At 44.6% G+C, this 22,861-nt stretch overlaps 1 protein-coding gene across 5 annotated transcripts in view; it reads left to right on the forward strand.

Annotated features, from left to right (window-relative positions):
• Positions 1-22,861, forward strand: part of TTLL5 (tubulin tyrosine ligase like 5) — a 208,431-nt gene that overhangs the window by 29,774 nt on the left and 155,796 nt on the right. For 4 of the 5 annotated variants that reach the window (XM_084630661.1, XM_084630660.1, XM_084630663.1 and 1 more), the window contains exons 10-15: positions 5,439-5,540; positions 5,722-5,813; positions 7,447-7,554; positions 12,240-12,293; positions 20,117-20,198; positions 22,245-22,306. In XM_084630661.1, the coding sequence (XP_084486787.1) occupies positions 5,439-5,540; positions 5,722-5,813; positions 7,447-7,554; positions 12,240-12,293; positions 20,117-20,198; positions 22,245-22,306 (500 nt within the window). The remainder of the gene's footprint in view (positions 1-5,438; positions 5,541-5,721; positions 5,814-7,446; positions 7,555-12,239; positions 12,294-20,116; positions 20,199-22,244; positions 22,307-22,861) is intronic. The other variant, XM_084630662.1, reaches the window with a different exon arrangement.

Here is a 22,861-nt window from a genome sequence, read left to right on the forward strand (position 1 = left end):
GGTTGAGGAGCTCACTGGAGCATTAATGCTGATTTTCAATAAAACTTGGAGAAGTTCCAGAAGACAAAGTTAATGTTACGCCAATATTTCAAAAGGGTTAACAGAATGATGGGCTAATTATAGGCCTGTCAGTCTGACATTGATCCTGGGCAAGATAATGGAGAGGCAGATATGGGGCTCCTTTAATAAAGAAATAAAGGAGGGTAATATAATACCCATCAATATGGGTTTATGGAAAATAGATCCTGTCAAACTAGCTTGAGATGTTTTTATGAGATTCCAAGTTTGATAAAAGTGAACAGTGTTGATCTAATACACTTTTAAACTTCTGCATGGCATTTGGCTTGGTACTGCAAGACCTTTTGATTAGAACACGAGAGAGAGAGAGAGAAAGAATCTACATGGCACACATTAAATGGATTAAAAGCTAGCTGGTAGGTCTTGGTGGAGTTATCAAATGGATGTGTTTTTAATGGAGTCCTGCAGGGATTGGTTCTTGGCCCGACAGTATTTAACATTTTTTTTAGCAATGACTCAGAAGAAAACATAAAATCATCACTGATAAAGTTTTCAGATGACCTCAAAATTGGGAGAGTGGTAAATAATGTAGAGAACAGGTCATTTAATATGGAGCAATCTGGATCACTTGATAAACTGGGTGTGAGCAAACAATATACATTTTTATATAGCTAAATAGAAATGTGTGTATATATCTAGGAACAAAGAATGTAGACCATACTTAGAAGATGGGAGAGACCCTATCCTGGGATGCAGTGACTCTCTGAAAAAGATCTGAGTGTTGTGGAGGTGAACCAGCTAAATGTGAGCTCCCGGTGCAATGCTTTGGCCAAAAGGGCCTGTGCTATCCTACATGCACAAATAGGGAATCTCAAGTCAGAGTGGAGGTAATTTTATCTCTGTATTTGGCACTGGTGCTACCACTCCTGGAGTACTGTGTCCAGTTCTGGCATCCACAATTCAAGAACAATGTTAATAAGTCAAAGAATTCAGAGATGAGCCGCAAGAATTATCTAAAGGATTGGAAAACAAGCCTTGGAGTCAATGACTCAAGGAGCTCCTTCTGTTTAGCTTAACAAAGAGAAGATTAAGGGGTGACTTGATTATGTCTGTAAGTATCTATATGGGCAACAAATATTTGATAATAGGCTCTTCAGTGTAGCAGAGAAAGATACAACGTTGAAGCTGAAATTAGACAAATTCAGACAGGAAAGAAGGTGTAAATGTTTAACATTGACGATAATTAGCAATTGGAATAATTTACCCAATGTCATGGTTGATCTCAGTCACTGGCAATTTTTAAATCAAAATTGTTTTTCTAAATATACTTCTAAAAGGTATGCTCTAAATTTATTTTTGGAGAATTTTTATGGTCTGTTATATAGGAGTTCAGATTAGATGATCACAATGATCCCTTCTGGTCTTGGAATCTATGAACCTATACCTTGGATCTTTCATTTGTGACCCCAGGTCACTTTCTACAAGAGTTGGTATTGTGGGGGAAAGTACTGTTGACCTGACCCCATCCCATCCTGTGACAAGATCTATGCACTATATGCAAGAGGCCTACAGGCCTGCATCCTGTAAGACTTAGCTTAAGCTAAGAGCATTTGCATATGCTGGGCCGTGGTATTTTGACCCAGATAATGAACTAGGCCAACCTCTAGCCTAACTGAAGTCCCTAGCTGTCCGTTATATGTACACCCCTCCCCCCAAACCTGCAAAGGCTCCTAGACAAAACGCAGCCACAAGCAAACCGCAGATCTTGATAATAACTAAGTGCGTTAGCACAGTGCTAATTATGAAACTGTTTATTTTAGCTCCTTATAAGGCTTTATTAACAATGCTTGAGTAATTAAAAAAAATTAAGGAAATGTATCATTTGACTTGGATGTAAAAAACTATATAAGACTGGTATTATAGGGGCAGGACAGAGAGACCGGGGTGGCACCTGCATGTGGCCATCTCTATCTCCCTCTCCCTGCATGCTTGTATTCAATAAAAGGACCTCAGGCTGTTTGAACGAAACAGATGGTGTGACTCGTTTTCCACAACAGTATAATAACCTTTGTGTCCTGGCCATATTCCAGCCAGGGAAATTGCATTCTATTTAAATCCCCCTTCATTTTCAGGTGGATAGATTTATTTCACCTACTGTTGAGCAGTGCTGTTAAACTGCCACCAATTCTGTCCTCAAGATGTCTGCATTTCATTGGTGGAGAGAGATGTTGTTTTTTTTTGTATGTGCAGAGTTGTAGTGCACTTTGAGATCGCTCTGAGGTGAAAGACACTAATAAAATGTAAGTTTTCTATTACTAAATTGTGCTTGGAATCTGGAACTGGGGCTATCCAGGAAATGGTGAAGCCCTCTAGGGAAGGGAGAAGTTGCAAGAGTGGGAGATAAAATGCTTGGGTTTGGAAGTACTGAGAACACAGTAATCTCTGTGACCAGCAGTGGTTAGTATCACATAGCTGATTGTGGATAGTGTGGGAACTGAATCACTCTCCTCTGTGAAAGGTGGCAGTTTCAAGCCCCTGGGGAAAAATAGAGCATAGTGTTTTTTTCTGAAATTGCTTTGTCTCTATTTACAAGTCATGGGATGGCCTACTTGCTAGCACACTACAGTTGTACCCCCTTTCCCATTTGTATTACTGTCCTATTTCTCACCTCTTTTTCCCCCATATAGCTGCCCTGGTTTTCCGATTTCTCTGTGCTACGTATGTGATGCCTCAGGTTCTGAATGCACTCATGAGTGTGGGTTTTTTTTTTAAACATATGTACATACAGTGATGTGGCTACAAAAACAGTCAGTGAGATGTTTTGGGTGGGCTTTGTACACAGAGGCATCACAGCCAGAAAAGGGAGAATAGTTGCTCTGACTCTAAGGCCACCATACCTGATAATGCTGCTGTTAGAACTGGGTATCTCATTACCAGAGTGATACTTGGACACAAGCTGCAGAAATGATCAAGGGGTTGGAGGAAAGAATGAACTCTATACAGGATGGTTAAGATGGCAGAGCTGGGAATGTCATAACCAACAAACATTTGCGATATATTCCTAGACATAAACTTTTAAAATGGAGTTAAAATAGAGAGTACATTAGAGATGTTGTAATGATCCCAAATGTATTAAACTAAGGAAATCCATAGTTAGGGTTAAATATATAAAATCCAGTCATGTTAAAATATGGAAATATACATTGAAGATATCCAACCAATCTTAACTCTGCCCTACTACAGGTCTTCCAACTTCCTCTGTAGATAAAGCTAACTGGAATCTTTTGCATGGATTACATCTAAACTTTTTATGATTAATGCTAACTTTGCCCTTTGCTATTCTTTATAACTGAATGCTTATCCTTCAGCAGGAACTTTAACTCTGCCCTGGAATGACACCATGAGGGGGAGACAAATGAAAAAAATCTGTTTTAACAAATCAGTTTCCACAAACACTAAAATGCCTTAATCACAATTGTGTAGTTTTTATAGAGAGTCAATACTCTGTCCCATTGACAGAGAGACACCCTTCTCAAAATGGCCACCAACTGAGGGCAGTCACGCTGAGAACAATGGGAGATGGCAGCCATTTTGAAAGAGGGCAGCCTGTTTCAGCCTCTGTGAAAGAAGCTTTCACTTATGGAAAAATAACAGGGGGAATGACCATTAATAAAATTAAAGGGTGGCACACTTTATTGCTTCTTTAGGCCGAGTTCATTGAACACATGCCCAGGGCTTGTTGCATTCCCTGGCCACAAGCTCCCTGTGCGACTGTCCATTCCCTTGTATTTCAGGTCCCTCCCTCTTTCCTCTGATCCCGGGGCTCTGTGTGCTTCCCTCTTACCCCCAACTTTCTTAGGGTATGTCTTCACTAGGAAGGCTGCAGCTGTGCTGCTATAGTGCTTCACTGTAACCACTCACTACAGCAACAGAATCCCATTTCTGTAATTAATCCATCTCCACGAGAGGTGTACCTACTTTGAAAGAAGAATTCTTTCATTGATCTAGCACTGTCTACACCAGGGGTTAGGTCAGCTTAACTATGTTGCTCAGGGATGTGAGTTTTTCACACGCTGAGTGATGAAGCTGGGTCGACTTAACTTTTTAGTGTAGACCTGGGCATATTCTTCCAGTTCGTTTGTGCCTTTCTCGCTCATGGTGTCAACACTTTTTTAAACTATTGGTGGAGATGGGAAGAGCTAAAATGGTGGGTATTATGCTTGAATGTGTTAATGGCTGCCATCAACCAACAATTACAGAGGCAGTTGAATCTGGTAGCTCTGCTAACAAACGGCTCATTGTGTCCCCCATTTTCCCCCTTTTGTTTTTTTCTAGCTTTCACCAAAATCAGCAGGGTTCCCTGAAATTTGGAATTGATCAGATGGAGTGTTCAAAATTTATTATATTACAGCCACACTGAGAGATGCTATCAAGTTGCATGTAAGGCCTTGCATGCTCCACAAGAACAACCCCCAAACCAATCTAACACAGACAAGGTTTCAGTGCGTTTAGGGAGCCTGCTCAGATTAGAGGTCTGGAAAAGTATGACACTGAGTGCTGTGTTTCTTAAATGGCCCATTTTAGTTAATTTTAAGTCCTAAATAAACCATTTTAGGGCTTGTCTACACTTACAATGCTGAAGTGGTGTAGCTGCACCACTGTAGCACTTAGTGAAGACACTATCTATGTCAACAGGAGAGCTTCTCCCATCGGCGTAGGATCTCCACCTCACCGAGAGGCGGTAGCTATGTTGATGGGAGAAGCTCTCCCATAAACATAGTGCTGTCTAAACCGGAGTTAGGTTGGTATAACTACATTGCTTAGGAGTGTGGATTTCCACACCCCTGAGAAACAGTTATAATGATGTAAGTTGGTAGTGTAAACCAAGCCTTAGTTTTAAACTCATATAGAAAAATAATTCCATGCACAGTATTAGTGCTGTCACTTTCGGGAGGATACGCTATATTTTTCATGCATAAGAGATTGGATCCCTGTTTTAAATTCACACCTTAAATACAGACTTGCTACCAACACCTCCATAATAAAGCCACGGGTGGGAAGGAGAGGGTTAGGAGTAGTATCACTGTAACAAGGAGGAATGGGATGAAATTAAGTAGTAGTCAGTTTAAACTGACTAGAAGCAAAACTTCTTGACAGTCGGATATATGGTATTGGGTGTGAAATAATCTCTTGGAGGAAGGAGTGGGAGCACCTTCCTTTGGGACACTAGAAACCAGACTGGACACAGCTCTGGGAAATAGATTGTAATTGTTCTTTAGTGGTTTGCATTAGATGGTACTTAATTTAGGTCTTTTACATCTGTAATTGCAGTGATTGAGTTGTCTGCCTAATAAGTCCTATCTAGCAAGCTGCTTGCCTTCCCCAGAAAGTGTAGCTTGAATTTTTTGTCCTTGTTTTAGGTTTGCAACTGTGAGATATGACCAGGGAACCAAGAACATTAAAAACCAGTTCATGCATCTGACCAACTACAGTGTCAACAAGAAGAGTGGAGATTATGTCAGGTACTTAGAATTGCCAAAGAGATGAGAGGATGGGCTTCAGTTCTTGGAGGCGGAACCAAATTCACACCAGGGTGGGGGCACAAATTTGTACAACTGCATCTAAGTATGGCTTTGAAAGGTCAAGTGGTGATCCTGAGGCACAGGCCAGTTATGTGAGCCCTGCTTCCTTGGTTTGTTTTAGCTGTGATGACCCTGAAGTGGAGGATTATGGGAACAAGTGGAGTATGAGTGCGATGCTGAGGTACCTGAAACAAGAAGGGAAAGACACAACGAGTGAGTAGAGATCCCCTTTGGTTCCTTCCTTGTGTCCTCAGCTGTGTCCACCAGCAAGAAATCCTAGGAAGAGCCCTACTCGGTTCCATCTCGGGCAGAGGGCAGGATTGTTCCCTGTGATATATTCTCTAGAGCTATGGCCAGCCCTAGTTCTTAGTGTTCCCAGCGGGGAGGACCCCAAACTGTCTCTTGCATGGAATATAGTTCAACAGACTGTCGGGATGTTTCCTGATATTCTTCCCAAGTTTCTCTTTCTTAATGTCATTCTGCTCCTCCTAGTTATAACTTCTGGTACCACCCTAAATGCTTCCCCTCCCTCCACGGCTCCCATGGCTTGTTCAGTCTGGTGAGTCATCAACCTCTTGAGAACCCTGCAATTTAATGAACGGATGACTGGTTACCTGTGTCGTTTTGAATGACTTTTCATGCCCCAGGTTTTTGCTGAGTTCTGTTTTCCATCTGAGTGCTTATGTTCTGTAGAACAGCTCCCTCTTCCACACCTTTGCCAGGTCTGCTTTGATGCATTTGCACAGCAAAATGCAATTTTCTCTTAAGGGACAACTTGCCTGATACTGAGTCCTTAGCCAAATAGTGTTACTATGTCCATCCTATAAGTATTACCGGGGAACTTAGAGGATGGAGGAAAGGATTTGAATCAAACTTCTAAGTGAAACTAAGCCTTTCCCAATTTTATGTGCATGGTTATGCAGTCACTTGTGCTCACTTGCACAAATTAATGTTCTCTCAGTTGCACACGTGATTAGATATTGATACAGATCATTTGAACATTCGGTTATACATTATAATGTCCAGTGTAAAGTGATAAATTCTCCTAAATAAGCCAACCACTGAGAGAAATTAGGAAGACATTCCAATGAATTGGTTATTCCATAATTGTCCAGCTAGAGCTTTCTTGCTGATGCTGGTGTCAGACAGAATGCTGGGCTAAGAACACCAGTCTGATCTGGGACAGCAGTTCCTGTATTCTTATGCATGTGCAGGAACACTTGTGTACACCTGCCTACCCACTCATGTGCACACATCCATGCTTCCTCTTGTACAGATGCTCAAACTTGCATGCCTACTTGTGCTTACCTAGGCATATGCACACGTGTTCCCCCAAGTAGGAAAATAGTAATTGCAGTACTAAATTAGACCAGAGGTTTATCTAGTTCAGTGGCCAGTATCAAAAGGGAGTTGCCAACAAAGAAAGCTGTTGTTGTTGGGTTGTCTTTTTTTTTTTCCTAACCCCCATTAGTTTGGCTTGAGCAGTAGAGTTTCTCTAACACTCTCGATTAGTTAATCCTTAAAACTCAGCGGGTGGGTGGGTGGGTGATCACTCATGCTAAATTGTGCTGTCATACATGCAACATTCTTCTGCTTATGCTTGCTTGCATTTGTTCTTGCACACCTGTGAGAATTCACTTGAGTGCTCCTGCCCTGGGGTATTTGTGTTCATGTATGCACTCATGATCTCTTGCTCCTCTGGGTGTCCACATACACTCTCATTTGCTTGATGTTACCCGTGGGGTCACCCATGCTCAGATTCACATGCAAACCCAGGAGAGCATTTGCACATGAGTTCAATCCCTGCTTCACATTTTGTTTTTGTTTTTGTTCCCCCGTCTCACAGCACTGATGGCCAATGTGGAGGACCTGATTATTAAGACCATTATTTCTGCTGAGCTGGCCATTGCCACAGCCTGTAAAACCTTTCTTCCACACCGTGGCAGCTGCTTTGGTAAGGAGCCCAGGGATTGTCTTAACACATGGGGCTGTTGCAGGTTCCCTTTTCTTCTGGGTGTCTGTTACCTGCTGCTTCTAGCCCAGGTGTTGTGTGGAAAAACTTGGACTCCATATTGGGCTAGCAACAGAGGGAAATTTGGGTTTGGCTCTCTGTGCAGCCATCCCAGACTGTGGGATTGACCCCAGAGTTACTGTCACACATAGGGGGGTCCTATGATGAGAGGGGTGCTGGATTCTATGATGAGAGGAACAGGGCTACAGTTCAGAGGGAACCTCTAGGGTGTTGGGCATACTGGAGTTACTGGCCCATTAGTGGCCCTGGAAAGGGTGATAGGTTGAGCACGCATTGAGATTGGTCCCTAGAAGGAAGGCTTGTTGCATATGAGTGTTGATGATGCCTGCTGGGCTTGCTTTTGTGTGACTGTACCACATGGCGGCGGCAGAGCCTACCTCTGGCTGAGGCTGTATACAGAGCTATGTGTTGGCAATGGGAAGGGGAAGCTTGGAACAGTTCCAAAAAGCGGCGGCTGGTACCAGTGCATGCCTCCTCCTGCTTTCCAATGGCAGCTCCTCAGCCTTCCCTGAGGTGGCCTCCTCCTGCTTCCAGCTGCTCTCTGCAAACACAGAAGGCAGGAGTCCCAGAATAGAAGATTGCTGAGTGCAGAATCAGTCTTATGCTCAGTCAGTGCTTGCACTAAAGGCTACTAGTAGCTTAGGCTGCCCTGTGTTCAGGGACCCAGGGGAATAGGCTGTCTGAGCACAGCCATGACACGTAAATCCCTTCTGCTGTGGGATTCTTGAAGGTTGGCAGCACTACATATATCTCCATGAGTGTCATGTTAATGCTGCCCATTTTGGATCCTGTGAGCTGACAGGATAGAGTGAGGGACCCAGAGAGGAGGTATGCCTGGGCATGTATGGTATCAGGTGGCAGGCTACCTCTGAAAGCTGGCCAGCTTGCAGGGTCTTTGCTTTTCTGTGTAGCTTTGATCCCTTCTTTCAGAGTCACCGAAACTCTTGGAACTGATTGGAAACTTAGCAGTCAGATGGAATTGTTTTTAGTAAAGTAGCAGTTTAGCATCTACTCCAAAAATATCAACAGCCCAATAGAGACCTGACCATCTCCCCTGTGTTTCTCCCTCCTCTTCCTCCCCCCCCCCACCCCATCTCAGCCCCTGTCTTAAGTTTACTCTGACCAGCTTGTGGAGAGGCTCTAATACTCTGTATGTCCTCTGTGCTGGGTCTGGCTTTGAGGTTATCCTACTTCCTGTTGCCCCCCAGGATTGGATTTAATCACCCTCTTGGTTGCCCCCTCCCTCCGCCACCTCCCACGGGGCTGCTGTCCCACAAACCAATTTCCATTCCATTTGTTTGAATATAAACATGAATTAAGAGCTTCCCAGGAAAGAGTTTAAGCAGGAGCCATGCTGCTTCCCAAGGGAGCCAGAGGCATTCCTGGAGTGCCATACTTGCTGCCACCTTCCCTCCCCCCTCTCAGCCAAGTGGTTGGTCATGGTCCTGAGGACCCTGAGCTGCGCCTTGCCTTCCTCCATTGCCCAATCTTCATCCCAGTGCCCTGGTCTCACCCTTTGACGCCCTGCCCCTGCTATTTGTTTACAACAAGGACACTTGCCAGCTAGGGATGTTCAAGATAGCTGACTCTGCAGTCACAAATATTAGTGAGAAAACTGAATGAGACCTAAATGGCAGAAGGTGGAATCCCTTTGGAGGCTATTTTCTCTCTGTTCCTTCCTCTGCTTTGGTAGCAAACAATGCAGCCTTGAAATGACGTGCTGGGAGGTATGGCCTATCCAAAACACAGGTTCAGTCAGGCCTGTCTATTTGATCTTTGTACCTTACTGGTGTTTCTCCATGATCTCTCTAGACAGGTCATACTACAGAACCTTGTTCTCTCCTCTGTTGGGATGGGGGAGAGGCTGGCTTCCCCTGTGCTCCTGGCCCAATCTTTCATGGTGCTGGAGATACAAGTCTTCCCCCATACCATCCTGGTTCTCATATGCTCTTTCTGTAGGTTAGACGCTATCTCTCCTCTTCTGCCTGGTTGGGATACTGCTGGGGACTTTAGGAGAATGTTGGTAATGAATGTGGCAGTAGCTGGCCAGCCTGCAGAGTCCTAACCTCAACCAGTCCTACAGATCTTCTGCCTACTCTTGAGCAGTTTCACTGACAGGCCTGCAGTTCAGCATAGAAGAACATTGTAGGGGGCTGTATAAATTTTATGGCTGCCATGTTTGTGTATGGGGGTGGGGGAGCACAAAGCTCTGAGAACTTGTTGCTTTGATCTGTGCAGCTGCCAGTTGATGCTCCTGCTGGCTGTGGCTTGTGGTTTCTAAATGGCTCTTAATTCATTAAAATTAGGCTGCAAGTGAAATTCTTAGCTTGTTGTTCTCAGGGAGACTAAGCTGTGGGGGTCAGACCTGATACAGCTGCCTGAACTTGTTCACCAGCTAAACTATGAAGCCTGAGCCCATGTCAGTGGCTGCCCCAGATTGTTCCCTAAGAAGACTTCTCTTGTAATGGAATTGGTCTGACTTTAGAAACATGCTTATAAGAGGAATCTCGTCTTCTGGGGCATTTGCACCTTTTCACTGCACCTAGTCTAGAAAGACCCACACAAGGTGGCAAGCTTGGTTTCCTTCGGAAGCCCTTTCCCTCGTGGTGAGGACTCCTCTGCCTAATCAAGTTCTTGGTTTTCTAGCCCCTTCATCCTGAAGGATCCCAAAACACTACACAAACAGTTGCTTTCCCTTACACTAAAATGCATCCCTTTCTGGGATGGGATGTGACAGCTGTTCAAGAGTGCACAGCAGTGCTCCAAAACTTTAAGGCAGGAAGTGAAGAAAAAAATTATATCCAATCAAAATTGCAGGGGGAATTTAGGGGCAGAAGTAGTTACTTGTGTTAGAATTTGGCCAGAATCCCAGGACTAACTCAGCTACCGTTAAAAGAATCATAGGATCCTAAATGACCACAAATGGTCAGGCCCTTGATTTTGTCTCATTCCAAAGTCAGCATTTCAAAGTGTAAATATAGTGACCACTGTCATCCCATTGGGGCATTGCTTTGGATTTAAAACCGGCAGGGAGAATGCCACCTACTTAAATCACCAGCACCACTTTCTGAAGCACCCTGAATTTTCTGTGGCTGTGGGGGGGGGGGGGGTCTCTCATTGAAGCAATGACCTGGTTTGACCCTATGTAGCTTGAGAAATGTGACTGAATCACAGGCCTAGGTGGTCTAGCTGCAGACATTATATATACATTCTCACTAAGCATTCATTTGGCAGGCAGTCTGGAAAATGCCAGTATTCTAAGGTCAAAGCAATACAGTCCCTGCTTTCAGGGAGAAGATGTCCTGCTCCTTGGAGGTAATAGAGGAAATGGACACACCCTCCTTTCCCCATTCCAAAAAGGCAGAGGAGTAAGGTCAAACTAGCATCACATGGAAGCAGATGTAATCTGGAGATAAGGGGTGAAGGTGTTAGATCCTCTATAGGGAGGAAACTAACAAGTTGACCTGTGCTTTGTGCAGGCTCTGGGAAAGCTGCAGGATACAGGCTCTGACAGCAACAGGTTAACTCCGAGGGAGGATGGGATAGTACTTTGGATAGGCCTTTGCAGAAGTGATTCAGTATGAGGAGGCAGTGGCTTTGGAGTGCCTGGGTTCAAGCCAATTAAAGGCATCATTGTTTTTGCCTCCTAGAGTCTGGGCTTCTGGGTGGGCTAAGAAAGGCCTCGGTGTTGTGCTGAGGCCCACTTTGAAGCAAACCTAACCTTTCCCCAGGGTGGTTGGTGGGGGATGGTGTGAAGGCTGCAAGGCTCCATTGCTGCAACCCTTCTCTGCACTCATTGAAACAGCCTGAAGAATATAGTGGGTCCCTGCTCACTATTGGCAGAGATCAATCCAGCAGCTAGGATGTTGCATTCTTTCCACTCTCAAAGGCGAAGGCCAGAATACTCAGGATATTTCTTGATCTTGGCAGGACAATGATAGGGTGTCTTAATCCTAGGGCTGAATTGCTCAGAATAGTGCTGCTAGCAAGCTTTCATGGGACTGTCAAGGTGTGGTGTGGTAGAAACAAGAGACACTCATGCATGCTCTGTGATTCCACTCTAGAGCCATGCACTACTGGTTATCTCTACTGAGACTTAGTCTTATCATAAGCTCTCGATGGATATTACAGCTCTCTTGTCCATTGTTTGTGGGCATTACCACTCCCCGGATTGTAGTGTAGATTCCGCTGGGCATAATGGGTCTGCTTTCTTGTGAAAACTTCTCACATAGATTCTCCTGGAATCTACTCCTGTTTGTTTCATACTTGAATCTGGAGAATTCTGGGTGGCTGAGTGATCAACTTGTCCATCCCACTATGACTAAATGGCATGAATACAGGCTTTTGAAGTGGAACCTAGTGGACTGGTCCCAGGTTTGTATGGAAGTGCAGGAGCTCCTGCCCCTCTCCCACAGACAACTTTGTTCTATTGTAGCAACTCGTGCTCCTATCAATGACCTTAATCTTTTTGGATGTAATACAGGACAGTGGTGCTATGTCCTTTGAAGTCTCCTGGCTGTTTTTCATCCCTTTGCCATCCAATGATTTTCCAGGGATGTTATATGGAGATGGGGAAACTCTCTCTCTCTCTCTCTCTCTTTACACAGGACTTCAGAACAACTGTTTCTTGGAAGAAAGGGTATGCCATTTTCTAATAGTGGGTATGTAGAACTAATGTGATGTAATGAGACATAATCCTTCCCCTAAGCCAGTGGTCCCCAAACTTTTCAATGTTATGCCTCCCCTTACCCCTGTCTGCACTCCCCCCACCCCCACCGGGAGCCAGGGCTGTGCCGCAGCTCTCAGTGGGGATGGGTAGGGGAGGGACGTGGACAGGGGTAAGGGGGCCGCAGCTGGGGGCAGGTCTTGGGTCAGGAATGGGATCTCAGCCTGGGAGTGGGGGGGGGCAGGGCTGGAGGCAGGGCCAGGGCGGAGTGAAACTGGGTGGCACTGGCCTGGGCCTGCTGTGCACCGTGCCCCCCCCAGCATTCCTTTGTGCCCCCCAGTTTGGGGACCACTGTCCTGAGCACTGGATCGCACCACCCATGATCTTATTGCTGATAGATTGCCCTTCTGTGGTCTGCATCACAGGAATCCTGGCTGGTACTGCAGAGCTAGTGTATGTTCACATTGCCCCCTAGAATATTCTGTCCATCACTGGTCTACAGATTAGTCATCACATATGGAGGTGGTGTAGCCACTCTTTCTCAGCTCAAATGCAGGCAGAGTTCATGCTAATCAAAATCCTTTGCATTAATCCACTTAATTTGTAAATTCAGACACAACACTAACCTGGAATCCTGCTGATCTTCCTCGATCTCCAGACACCAAAGGCCTCCTGAAAATAGAGATTTTTTTTCAATGAAGCAGTGAAGTTTACAAGCCTCTCTGTTGGCTTGTATCATCTGCCTGGATATTGACGCCTCTAATATGAGATGGTGCTGGGCAATCTTTTGTCCTTTACCTTAACTTTTTCACAGGTAATCTCCAGCCTCTTAGAGCCTACCAGCCATACCCTGGACTGGATCCTCTGGCTGGATGCGCAAGAACTGTCTCCGTATCAATCAGTTATACTGTAGTAGCCTCAAGGAGCTCCAGTCATGGAGCAGGTCCCTGTTGTGATAGATGCTGTACATAAACGGAACAAAAAGGCAGCCCCTGCCCTGAGGAATTTGCTGTCTAAGACAAGAGACAACAGATGGATACAGACATGCAAGGGCATGTAAGGAAACAATGAAACAATATTGGTCAGCATGAGTGGCTAGTCTTAGCACACCAGCAGCCTAACAGTTTGTCATGCTGTCTCAAGTAGGCCTGACCATGAGTTCCTATCATAGTGAAGACTGTCAAAAGCAGGGTAGACATCCTGAACTAGTGGTGTGTTCTGTAATTAGATTTCACCAAGCCAGTACCAAATGTGAACTCCTGGATCACTCTAATACCCTTACACTTTTTTCTCTCTCTCTTCTCTCTCTCCTCCCCCCCCCCCCCCCCCCGACACACTGAACTTACTTATAAATGGTCACTTATACCAAAAATCACAAATAATCCAGGTTACTTGCAGCCCCAGAGACCAGTCACTCACCTAGGTAGAATTGCGTTCTAGATCTCATATTGAAGATGACACTAGTAGCTAATTCTATAGTAAACTAACTATACATTTATTAGCTAAGAAAAGGGAATAAGTTATTGAGAAATTAAAACAGATAAAATATATGTACAGGTTAAGAAATCTGTAATTCCAAAATGGTGACAAATGTAATAAATGGCCCATTTTCCAAAAGTCTTTTCAGGGTACCCAGATTGTCTGGGGGCATCATTGCTTTGCTTTGCATTTGGTATCCCTCCCTGTAAGAGTCCAAACAAGCCAGACATCTTTAGCTGAATCCATACTTGTAGCTTCTTTTTATAGAAAACAAGCTGATGGTCACCACCCATATGGGTTCTTTCTTTAAATGTACTCCTCTTGCTCTCTCCAGTCAGAGATCTCCAGTCATCACACACAATGACCACTTGCCTTCAAATGTGCAGGAATTAGTACTTTCCTGTTAAAATTCTTAATTTTCTTTATGCAAGGCTTTTTCTCATTTGATGAGTTATTTACTTAGGGGTATATACAATGTAAATGATCGCTATTACTTTATAACAGGCTACAGATAAGTGAAAATAATGCATTTAACATCCCATTAGTTTTCATGAAGTTTAAACACTAAATACATTCTTATACAATTAAGAACCACTTTAATCTATTATATTAATACACAAGTGAAATGGCCTGGGGTTTTGGCATGAGCTGGTACCTAGTCTGCCAGCATGTCACTGTTTTCAAGTTTTTGTATGCTTTATGGCAGAGGAGAGTTTTAAGAAGAGAGCTGAAGGAGAATGAATTAATTGTACCCTTATCATGATTTAGGCCGGTGACTCTTAGCCTTTCCAGACTACTGTACCGCTTTCAAGAGTCTGATTTTTATCTTGTTCCCTCACGTTTCACCTCACTTAAAAATGACTTGCTTACAAAATCAGACCTAAAAATACAAAAGTGTCATAGCATACTATTGCTGAAATTGCTTACTCTCATTTTTACCATATAATTATAAAATCAATCAATGTGTGTGTGTGTGTAATATATATAAAAATAATACTTTTCATTGTATAGCATATAGAGCAATATAGATAAGTCATTGTGCATGAAATTTTAGTTTGTATTGACTTTGCTAGTGCTTTTTATGTAGCCTGTTGTAAAACTAGGCAAATATCTAGATGAGCTGATGGACCCCCAGGGCTACATGTGTCCCTGGTTGACAACCATTGAGTTAGACCACTTTCTTCTCCAAGCAGAAATAAGAGCTCTCCTTTCACAGCAGGAAGAAACTAGCCATATGGTCTGCCCTCAAACTTCATTATTTTTGGAAAACTCTGCCCCAGCAAGAAGCCAAGGATACCCTTGATGAAAAAATATTCCTGCACCGCCACTAAAGCTGTAGGGATGAAGGGGAAGGCCCTGAAGTGAGTCTTTCTCAGATGCAACCCCAGATGGTTGTCTTGAGCAATTGTCCCTCAACTTCCAAATTCCTCACCTGTAGAGTCTCCCAAAGCTCAGTATTCTCCCTCATATTGTTCAACATCTATATGAACCATTGAGGGAGCTGGGGAGACAACATGGACTGGAGTGCCATAGTATGCAGAGAGCACCCAGCTCTACTTCTTTTACATACAATGCAAACTGTACCATCTCTGAGCACTTGCAGGGCCTACCTGAAATTAACACCTGGATGAGAGCAGCTGGCTAATGCTGAGCCCAAGCAAGATTGAGGTGATGCTGATAGGAATTGAGAAATGCTTTTGAAGACCATATCTGACATCCTCCATTGTCTGGTCTTGGATTAAGTCAGTTCTTTGACTCTTCAGTGGAACTGGAGGCCTAAATAGCTATTATGAAAGAAAAATGCCGACTTATATCTGCAAGCAGCCATGCTATTGTTGCAGCTCTTGATATGGTGTGTGTGTGGGTGCGTCCCTCCTTCTGTACCTGATTATTACAATTATCTAGGAATAAATCCTTCCTTCCTGCTGAAAAGCTTCACCTAGTATAAAATGCAGCAGCTTGCCTTTGTTATGCACCATCACCCTGCTGCTGTTCTCCCTGCTTTGGCTCTTGAGTGAATGAGAGTCCCTGTCCTGATATTTAAAGCCCTCTATAAGATTGGTCCTAACTGCTTGAAAGTTCACCGCTCCTGCTACTGTAACCTTCCACAGTGACTCTGTTCCACTGAATCAATTAAACTTAAGAAATAATGAGAGTCTTGTGAGTGCACTTTCATGGGAACTGGACCTAGTCTGAAATTCCTTCAAAAGAGAGTGACAACTTTGGACCTCACACAACTTGGAACTAAATCTAAAACTTTGCTTTGCTATGGCTTTCCCTCATAGTTACACCTCCTGCTATCTAATCAACTGACTCACTCCTACATAAGAGGAGTGTGATATTGTTTGTTTTTAATTCTGAGGGTCACCTGGCTGTTAGGGAGATTAGTGTTGTAGCAGAACCTGGATAGACAGATGTCCCCTCTTTCTCATGCTGTAGAATGCTGAGAATGGAAGCATGGTGGAGGCAGCAGTTAGCCAGCTCTGAACTTTCTTTGGGGTGAAAAGAAATGTAGCTGTCCTCTTCAGAGTAGCTTAGCTATGTTGAACACTAAGCCCCATCTTCCTTATGGGAATTGCAGAGGCGAGTCTGGGGAACTGAGCTGTGTCTGGACTCTAGGGCTACCTCACACCTTCCAGGAGACTGCATGAGGATGGCTGGTAAAGAATGAGAAGTGTTGCTTTGCTATTAGTTATGCAGGAGAGCTTTCCCTTCCCCTGTAAGGGAGGGGGATATCCCTGAGCCTTCTGGTGGGGTGGGTTTGGGAGCCCTAGTTGCAGCGATCCTTTTGCTGAGTGGGAGCTCATGTTCCTAAGTCTTGGCATCAAACACTGCCTTCTGATAGCTTGCTAGAGCCTTTGAAATTGTGTGAGGACGAAATAGGTTTTTGTGGTTCATAGTAGCTGAAGAAGGGGAGTAGGCTAAGGATCTGAGGTGTGGAAACCTGGTTGCCCATCTGCCAGCTCCCCCTATTTCCTCAACATTAGGGATGCAAGATGGGCTGTCACAGACCTGATGCTGCCCTTGCCACAACTAAGGAAAAATCCTAGAATACAGTCCTCTTTCAATCCGTCTGCGCGTGCTCGCGCTCTCTCTCTCTCTCTCTGATCCCTCTACAATGGGGAGTGACAACCAGGCTGCCTGGCTACAGCTGCAGGGGAGACACCTTTGCTCTCTGGTGTTCTCACAGGGGCTTCCCCTCTTCATGCTGCTTACATGTGAGTTCGGTATCTTTGCCTGCAGAAGAAGAAAAGATGGGGTGAGAGTGAGGCATTTTTCGGCGTGAAATCGTCCTCGTTCATTCTCCAAATTGCGACATAGGCTAATGAAACACTTCTGGGAGATGTGGGATGCTGGAGTTTTTTTACCTATGATTTGTGTGCAGTAGTTCTCAGCCAGTGTCAGGATGCCCATTGTGCCGAGTATCTCAGTTTTAACTGAGCTCTGCCTGTTGGACTTCTCATCAAACTACTGTGAGGGGATCCAGACACAAAGTCCCCATATGCCTTAAGCCAGGGGTTCTCAACCTTTTTCTTTCTGAGGCTCCTCCCCCCAGCATGCTATAAAAACTCCAGGGGCCGTCGGGGGGGCCTCTGCGTTCCTGGCTTCAGCCACAGGAGGGGCTTGAAGCTTTAGCCTTGGCTTTACCCCTGCAAGGGGCATCTGGGCTCAGAGCCCCCCACAGCTCTGCTCCAGTTTCAGCCCCACGGGGTGTTGGGCCTTGGGGTCCCCACACTTCAGCTGCAGGACCCTGTGGCCCCCTGTAACCAGCATGCGGCCCCCCAGGGGCCTCAGATTCCTGGTTGACAACCGCTGCTTTAAGCATCAAGAGTCTGAATGGAGTCCAGACCCTGCCCATAACTAATCTCTAGGTACATTCATGCGATGTGGGTCATCTGCCTAGTACTTCCCCTGACAATTGAGACTTCTTAGTCCAGCTCTCCAGCCCCTGGGACCAGTGCTAACCCCCCAGATATTCCCATATCTTAAATTCCAGCTGAGAGAATGGTCTAGATTTACAGTTCACCTCTTCCGGGTAGTGTGATAGGTATAGCATATAACACACACAGATGTGACACTGGATTTGAAAACACCATTGCTCTTTACTTAGAGAGAGAGCACAAGAGTGTATAGATCCTTTAGAAAACAAACACCTGATCACAATGCCCCCCATTCTAGCTCACTCTTCTCTTGCAGAACTTTGTGTAGAAGCATTTGTGGTACTGTCTCCTTGGTCCAGTGCATGCCCTGTAAAAGTAAAAGGGATCAATCTTGTTCCTGTTAGGCACACGTGCCCCATCCTCTCTATAAGTGTAAGACCAGCATATAAATCAGCAACAGCAATGTTCAAAAACACATAAGACATGGTTCCTGCCCCAGAGAACTTAGTATCTTAATAGATAAGACAAAGGGTCGGGAAAGGGATGCAATACAAGCAGAACAATCAGGGTGCTGACTAGCAAGTGTCTTCTTAGTTTCACTTATATATAGCAGTGAAGGAAAGGAGGGATGGGACATTGAGGGGGTGGGGGGGAAGGATGGGAAAACAGGGAAAAAAGAGTGGGAGAGAATGATGGGGAGAGAGAAGCATGGAAGGTGAAGTTGGTAGCTAAGGTACTGTGAAGGGCAGGAGGAGAGAATGGAAGAAACAACCAGGCAGCAGGGGAAAGGATGTCCAGTCTAAACCAAAGCCATTCTCTAGTTCTTGGCTTAGGGGGTGGAAGGTTGCAGACCAGCAGTTGCTATTGACCCACTCATCTTTTCCATCTAGCTGCTTGGCTGTCCCTCAGGTTTTGTTGTACACTGGGAACTACAGGGTCCTCACTCTGGCCTAGACTGTCTTTTGGAAGAATGTGCTTATCCTATCCATGAGATTTTTTTTTCTTGTTCAAAAGCCTTAAATGTTCACGCTCTCAACCTCTTCCTCCTTCCCTCTCCCCTGCCACAGCCTTCCCAGCCTGGGAAACGAGAAACCCTGATGCAGATCAGCCTAACTTTCTTGGGCTGGACTAACTGATTGATTCTGTGCTGTTTTGCTTCCCACTCAACGTCTGGCTACAGGGCCCAGAAAAACATGCAGACAACATTCACAAATTGTGCTGCTGTTTCCTTCTCCTCCAAGTCCCCCCAGCAGCTTACTATAGCAAGCTGTAGGAGCTCTTGAACAGCTGCCTGCAAAGGCGGATCTTGTCAAACAGTCCTGCTCCCCAGGCATGAATGTCAGGTAGGCGACAAAACGCTGGGGGCAGAATTCAAGGAGAGCAGCATGGTACAGTAATTCTGTTGCTCTCATTCCAGGCATTAGGGAACTGATCAATTCTAAAACCATGGAAATCCTTCTCCTGTGCCAATCCCATGTTCTGCAATATTTTAAAAAAATGTGCATAAGTTGCACTGATGTTAACTCTCTCCAACACTTAGTACTGTTCCAGGAAATTGCCTTGGTGCCAACTTATTTCAGTCATATTTGTGTACCATCTTTCTTGTAAGTTGTGTCCCAAAATGAGAGGATGTGCTGTATAGAATGAAATAAAATCAGTCTTGGAATGGGAAGCTGGCTTTAGTCTGACCTATTAGAGAGGAGTGCATCTAGCACATGTAATACATTCTGAGTGAGAGAGCATTTTAGAGGATAGGGCGAGAGGCTTTTTTTAACAGTGATTTACAAAGTGGTGGAGCATCAGTAAAGTGAAGTTACTGGGAGGCTGTCAAAGTGGCAGGAGCTGCAGAGAAAAAGGATCTTGCACCCACCTGGGGATTATGTGGGAGTACGGAGGGAAAGCTAGTGCTAGATGGGTAGATGGAGAGGTTCTGATGGTAAAAAGAATGGAGATCCATGTGGCAGACTAGGGCAAGACATGGAGCAAGGAGGGTGAATTTTTTGTTTTAAACAGGATCCTGGAAACAAAGTGTAGTTAGTGGAAGTGTTGGAAGATGGGATGATTTGGTTGTGTTGCTTTATGCCTCTGCATGTGAAAATGTAGATAATTCTGCACATGCTAGGGTCTGGACAGCTAGGTCTTGGGGAGGCATGTGTGTCTAATTCTTCCTCTCTTCTACTTTTGTTTGCTGTTCCTGCCTGTGCTCCTCCATTTCTCATCCTTCTTTCTCCAGGTTTTCTTGGGACTAGTTTTCTGGACTCCCCCAGAGCTGGTAGTATCTTTAACTCCCATTCTAGGGAAGCCAGACTCCCATCTGAGAGGGTATCTGAGCTAGAGGGATCAGTAAGCCTCAGATGAGTCAGCTGGCAGGAGTGCCCCAACAGAGGCTCAAATTGGGCATTTTCTGGGCTCCCTGGGGCATTATTGTGTATGAAAGAGACACCATTTGTGTTTTCAGAGCTGTATGGTTTTGATGTCCTTATTGATGCTACTCTCAAGCCCTGGCTACTGGAGGTGAACTTATCCCCATCCCTGGCCTGGTAAGTAATTGCCAGCTTCAAGAAATGGAAGGGCTGGGACCTCAATACCAAAGGTGGAATCTCTGACCACACTAAGTGCAGCACACCAAGTGCATGCCCTGGGCGGGCATGGCTGAGTGAAATCCATGGTATATTGTTCCATTATTAATGGGCTTTGTCATAAATATAAAGGGAAGGGTAAACCCCTTTAAAATCTCTCCTGGCCAGAGGAAAAATCCTCTCACCTGTAAAGGGTTAAGAAGCTAAAGGTAACCTCGCTGGCACCTGACCAAAATGACCAATGAGACAAGATACTTTCAAAAGCTGGGAGGAGGGAGAAAAACAAAGGGTCTGTGTCTGTCGGTATGCTACTTTTGCCGGGGATAGAACAGGAATGGAGTCTTAGAACGTTTAGTAAGTAATCTAGCTAGGTATGTGTTAGATTATGATTTCTTTAAATGGCTGAGAAAAGAACTGTGCTGAATAGAATGACTATTCCTGTCTGTGTGTCTTTTTTGTAACTGAAGGTTTTGCCTAGAGAGATTCTCTCTGTTTTGAATCTAATTACCCTGTAAGGTATCTACCATCTTGATTTTACAGGGGTGATTCCTTTACTTCTATTTACTTCTATTTCTATTAAGTCTTCTTGTAAGAAAACTGAATGCTTTTTCATTGTTCTCAGACCCAAGGGTTTGGGTCTGTGGTCACCTATGCAGATTGGTGAGGATTTTTACCAAACCTTTCCCAGGAAGTGGGGTGCAAGGGTTGGGAGGATTTTGTGGGGAAAGACGTGTCCAAACTACGTTTCCCAGTAAACCCAGTTAGAGTTTGGTGGTGGCAGTGGATATTCCAAGGGCAAAGGATAAAATTAATTTGTACCTTGGGGAAGTTTTAACCTAAGCTGGTAAAAGTAAGCTTAGGAGGTTTTCATGCAGATCCCCACATCTGTACCCTAGAGTTCAGAATGGGGGGAGGAACCTTGACAGGCTTACAGAGTGGATCTCCTTTGCTGTTCCTTTTCATATTGACCTGGGTGCAGCAGGCATTCTGAAGGAGTCCAGTTGGGGTTCTGTTTGCTTTCTGACTATTTCTTTGTTACTATTGCTAATAATGTATCTCATAACCTAAGGTCCTATTTGACTACTCATTTTTCTTCTCCTCTCACACAAGTTGTCTCCAGATCCACAATGCATCAGAGATATGTCCCTTCCTGTCCACACAGCTATGAACTGTTGTCCATACAATTCCTTATCTGTTACTGGAACATCCTCCTTTCTAGCCTCCCCAATACCCATTTTGCCCATGTCTTAAGTCCATTCAGATTGTGGCCACTGAAATTGTTTTTCTGATCCATTCCATACATACATACATACATACATGCCTGCCTGCATACCTGTCCTAGTATTATTGCATACCCTCCTCTCTCCTTCTGCTTTGCCACTGATGCCAGCCTTTGTACCCCATTCATCTTCCACAGAACTGCAGAGCATAGTCTCCTTATGGTCCAACAGTAAAGAACTCTTGGCTGCCAGGGCCTCAGGGGCTTAGCCTGTCTTTCACTCCAGATGATTTTCAGTTAAGCTCTGTGTACATACATGCTTTGTATTTCCCCTTCTATCTGACCACTGCAGGGTCCATTTACTTTCTCTGATCATTTGTTCACTGCTCCTTAGCATCCATTGATCTGTCATTTTATATGGATGGGTGGTTACTGCTTAACATTAGTATTGCAATAACACCCATTCTGCTATGTGTTGTAGAGATACATGGAAAGCCAGTCTCTTCCCAAGAAGAGCTAACAGCCCTCCCCAAATGATGCCCAAAGGGAATGTGGGAGAGGATTATAATGGAACTGATACAGTGTTTAGAGGCAGACATAATTCATTGACTGTTTTTGTGATACAAAGATAATCAACTAGACTTTCCCCATATCTTCCATTCTATTTGTGCTCTCTGAGAACTGATCCACTGGGAACATGATGAAAGGGAATCTGTGTTGGACATTGATGCTTTCCATGAATTGCCAAATAACTGACTCCTCCTGTCTCTTGTTGCATATGGGGACAGTGATGCTCCTTTGGACCTGAAGATCAAAGCTAGCATGATTTCGGACATGTTTACCCTTGTAGGTGAGTGCAATAGAAACTTCAACATGCCTCTTTACTACATGTTAAGGTGCAGTTTTGTGTGGTGTATTGTATTAGGCTTGGATAGATGTCAGGTTTTGGGGTTTGTGTCTGTATGATAATAGATGGGGGTGTTGAGTTAAGAAGAGTGGGTGCATTGAGTTATGGGGATGGTGTGTATCTTGAGTTGCATGGATGGAATTGTAGGTGGGTGGATATGATGTATTGGATAGTTATACTATGAGGGTGTGTGGGTACATGTTCTGGATTGTCAGATGTATTTGGACAGGAGGTGAGTTAGTGTGTTGGATTGTAGAACAAGATGGTATGTGGAGATGTGTTGTGATGAGTGTTCAGTGGTGGGTCAGGGTGTAATAAGTTGTGGGAATGGTGGTGAATGAATTAGATGTGAAGGGGACCAGAAGAGATGCTACCCAGTGGACCGCTGTTGTGCAGGCTGAGCAATTCGTTCTCTTAAATGTGTTGAAATCTCTGGTTTGGTTTGTGAAGCTGTCTGTTTCCTTGACTCCCCAAAATGAGTGACTGAATTTTACAGCC

The sequence above is a fragment of the Lepidochelys olivacea genome (genome assembly GCF_965140295.1).
Source record: "Lepidochelys olivacea isolate rLepOli2 genome assembly, chromosome: 6".
Lineage (NCBI taxonomy): Eukaryota > Metazoa > Chordata > Testudines > Cheloniidae > Lepidochelys > Lepidochelys olivacea.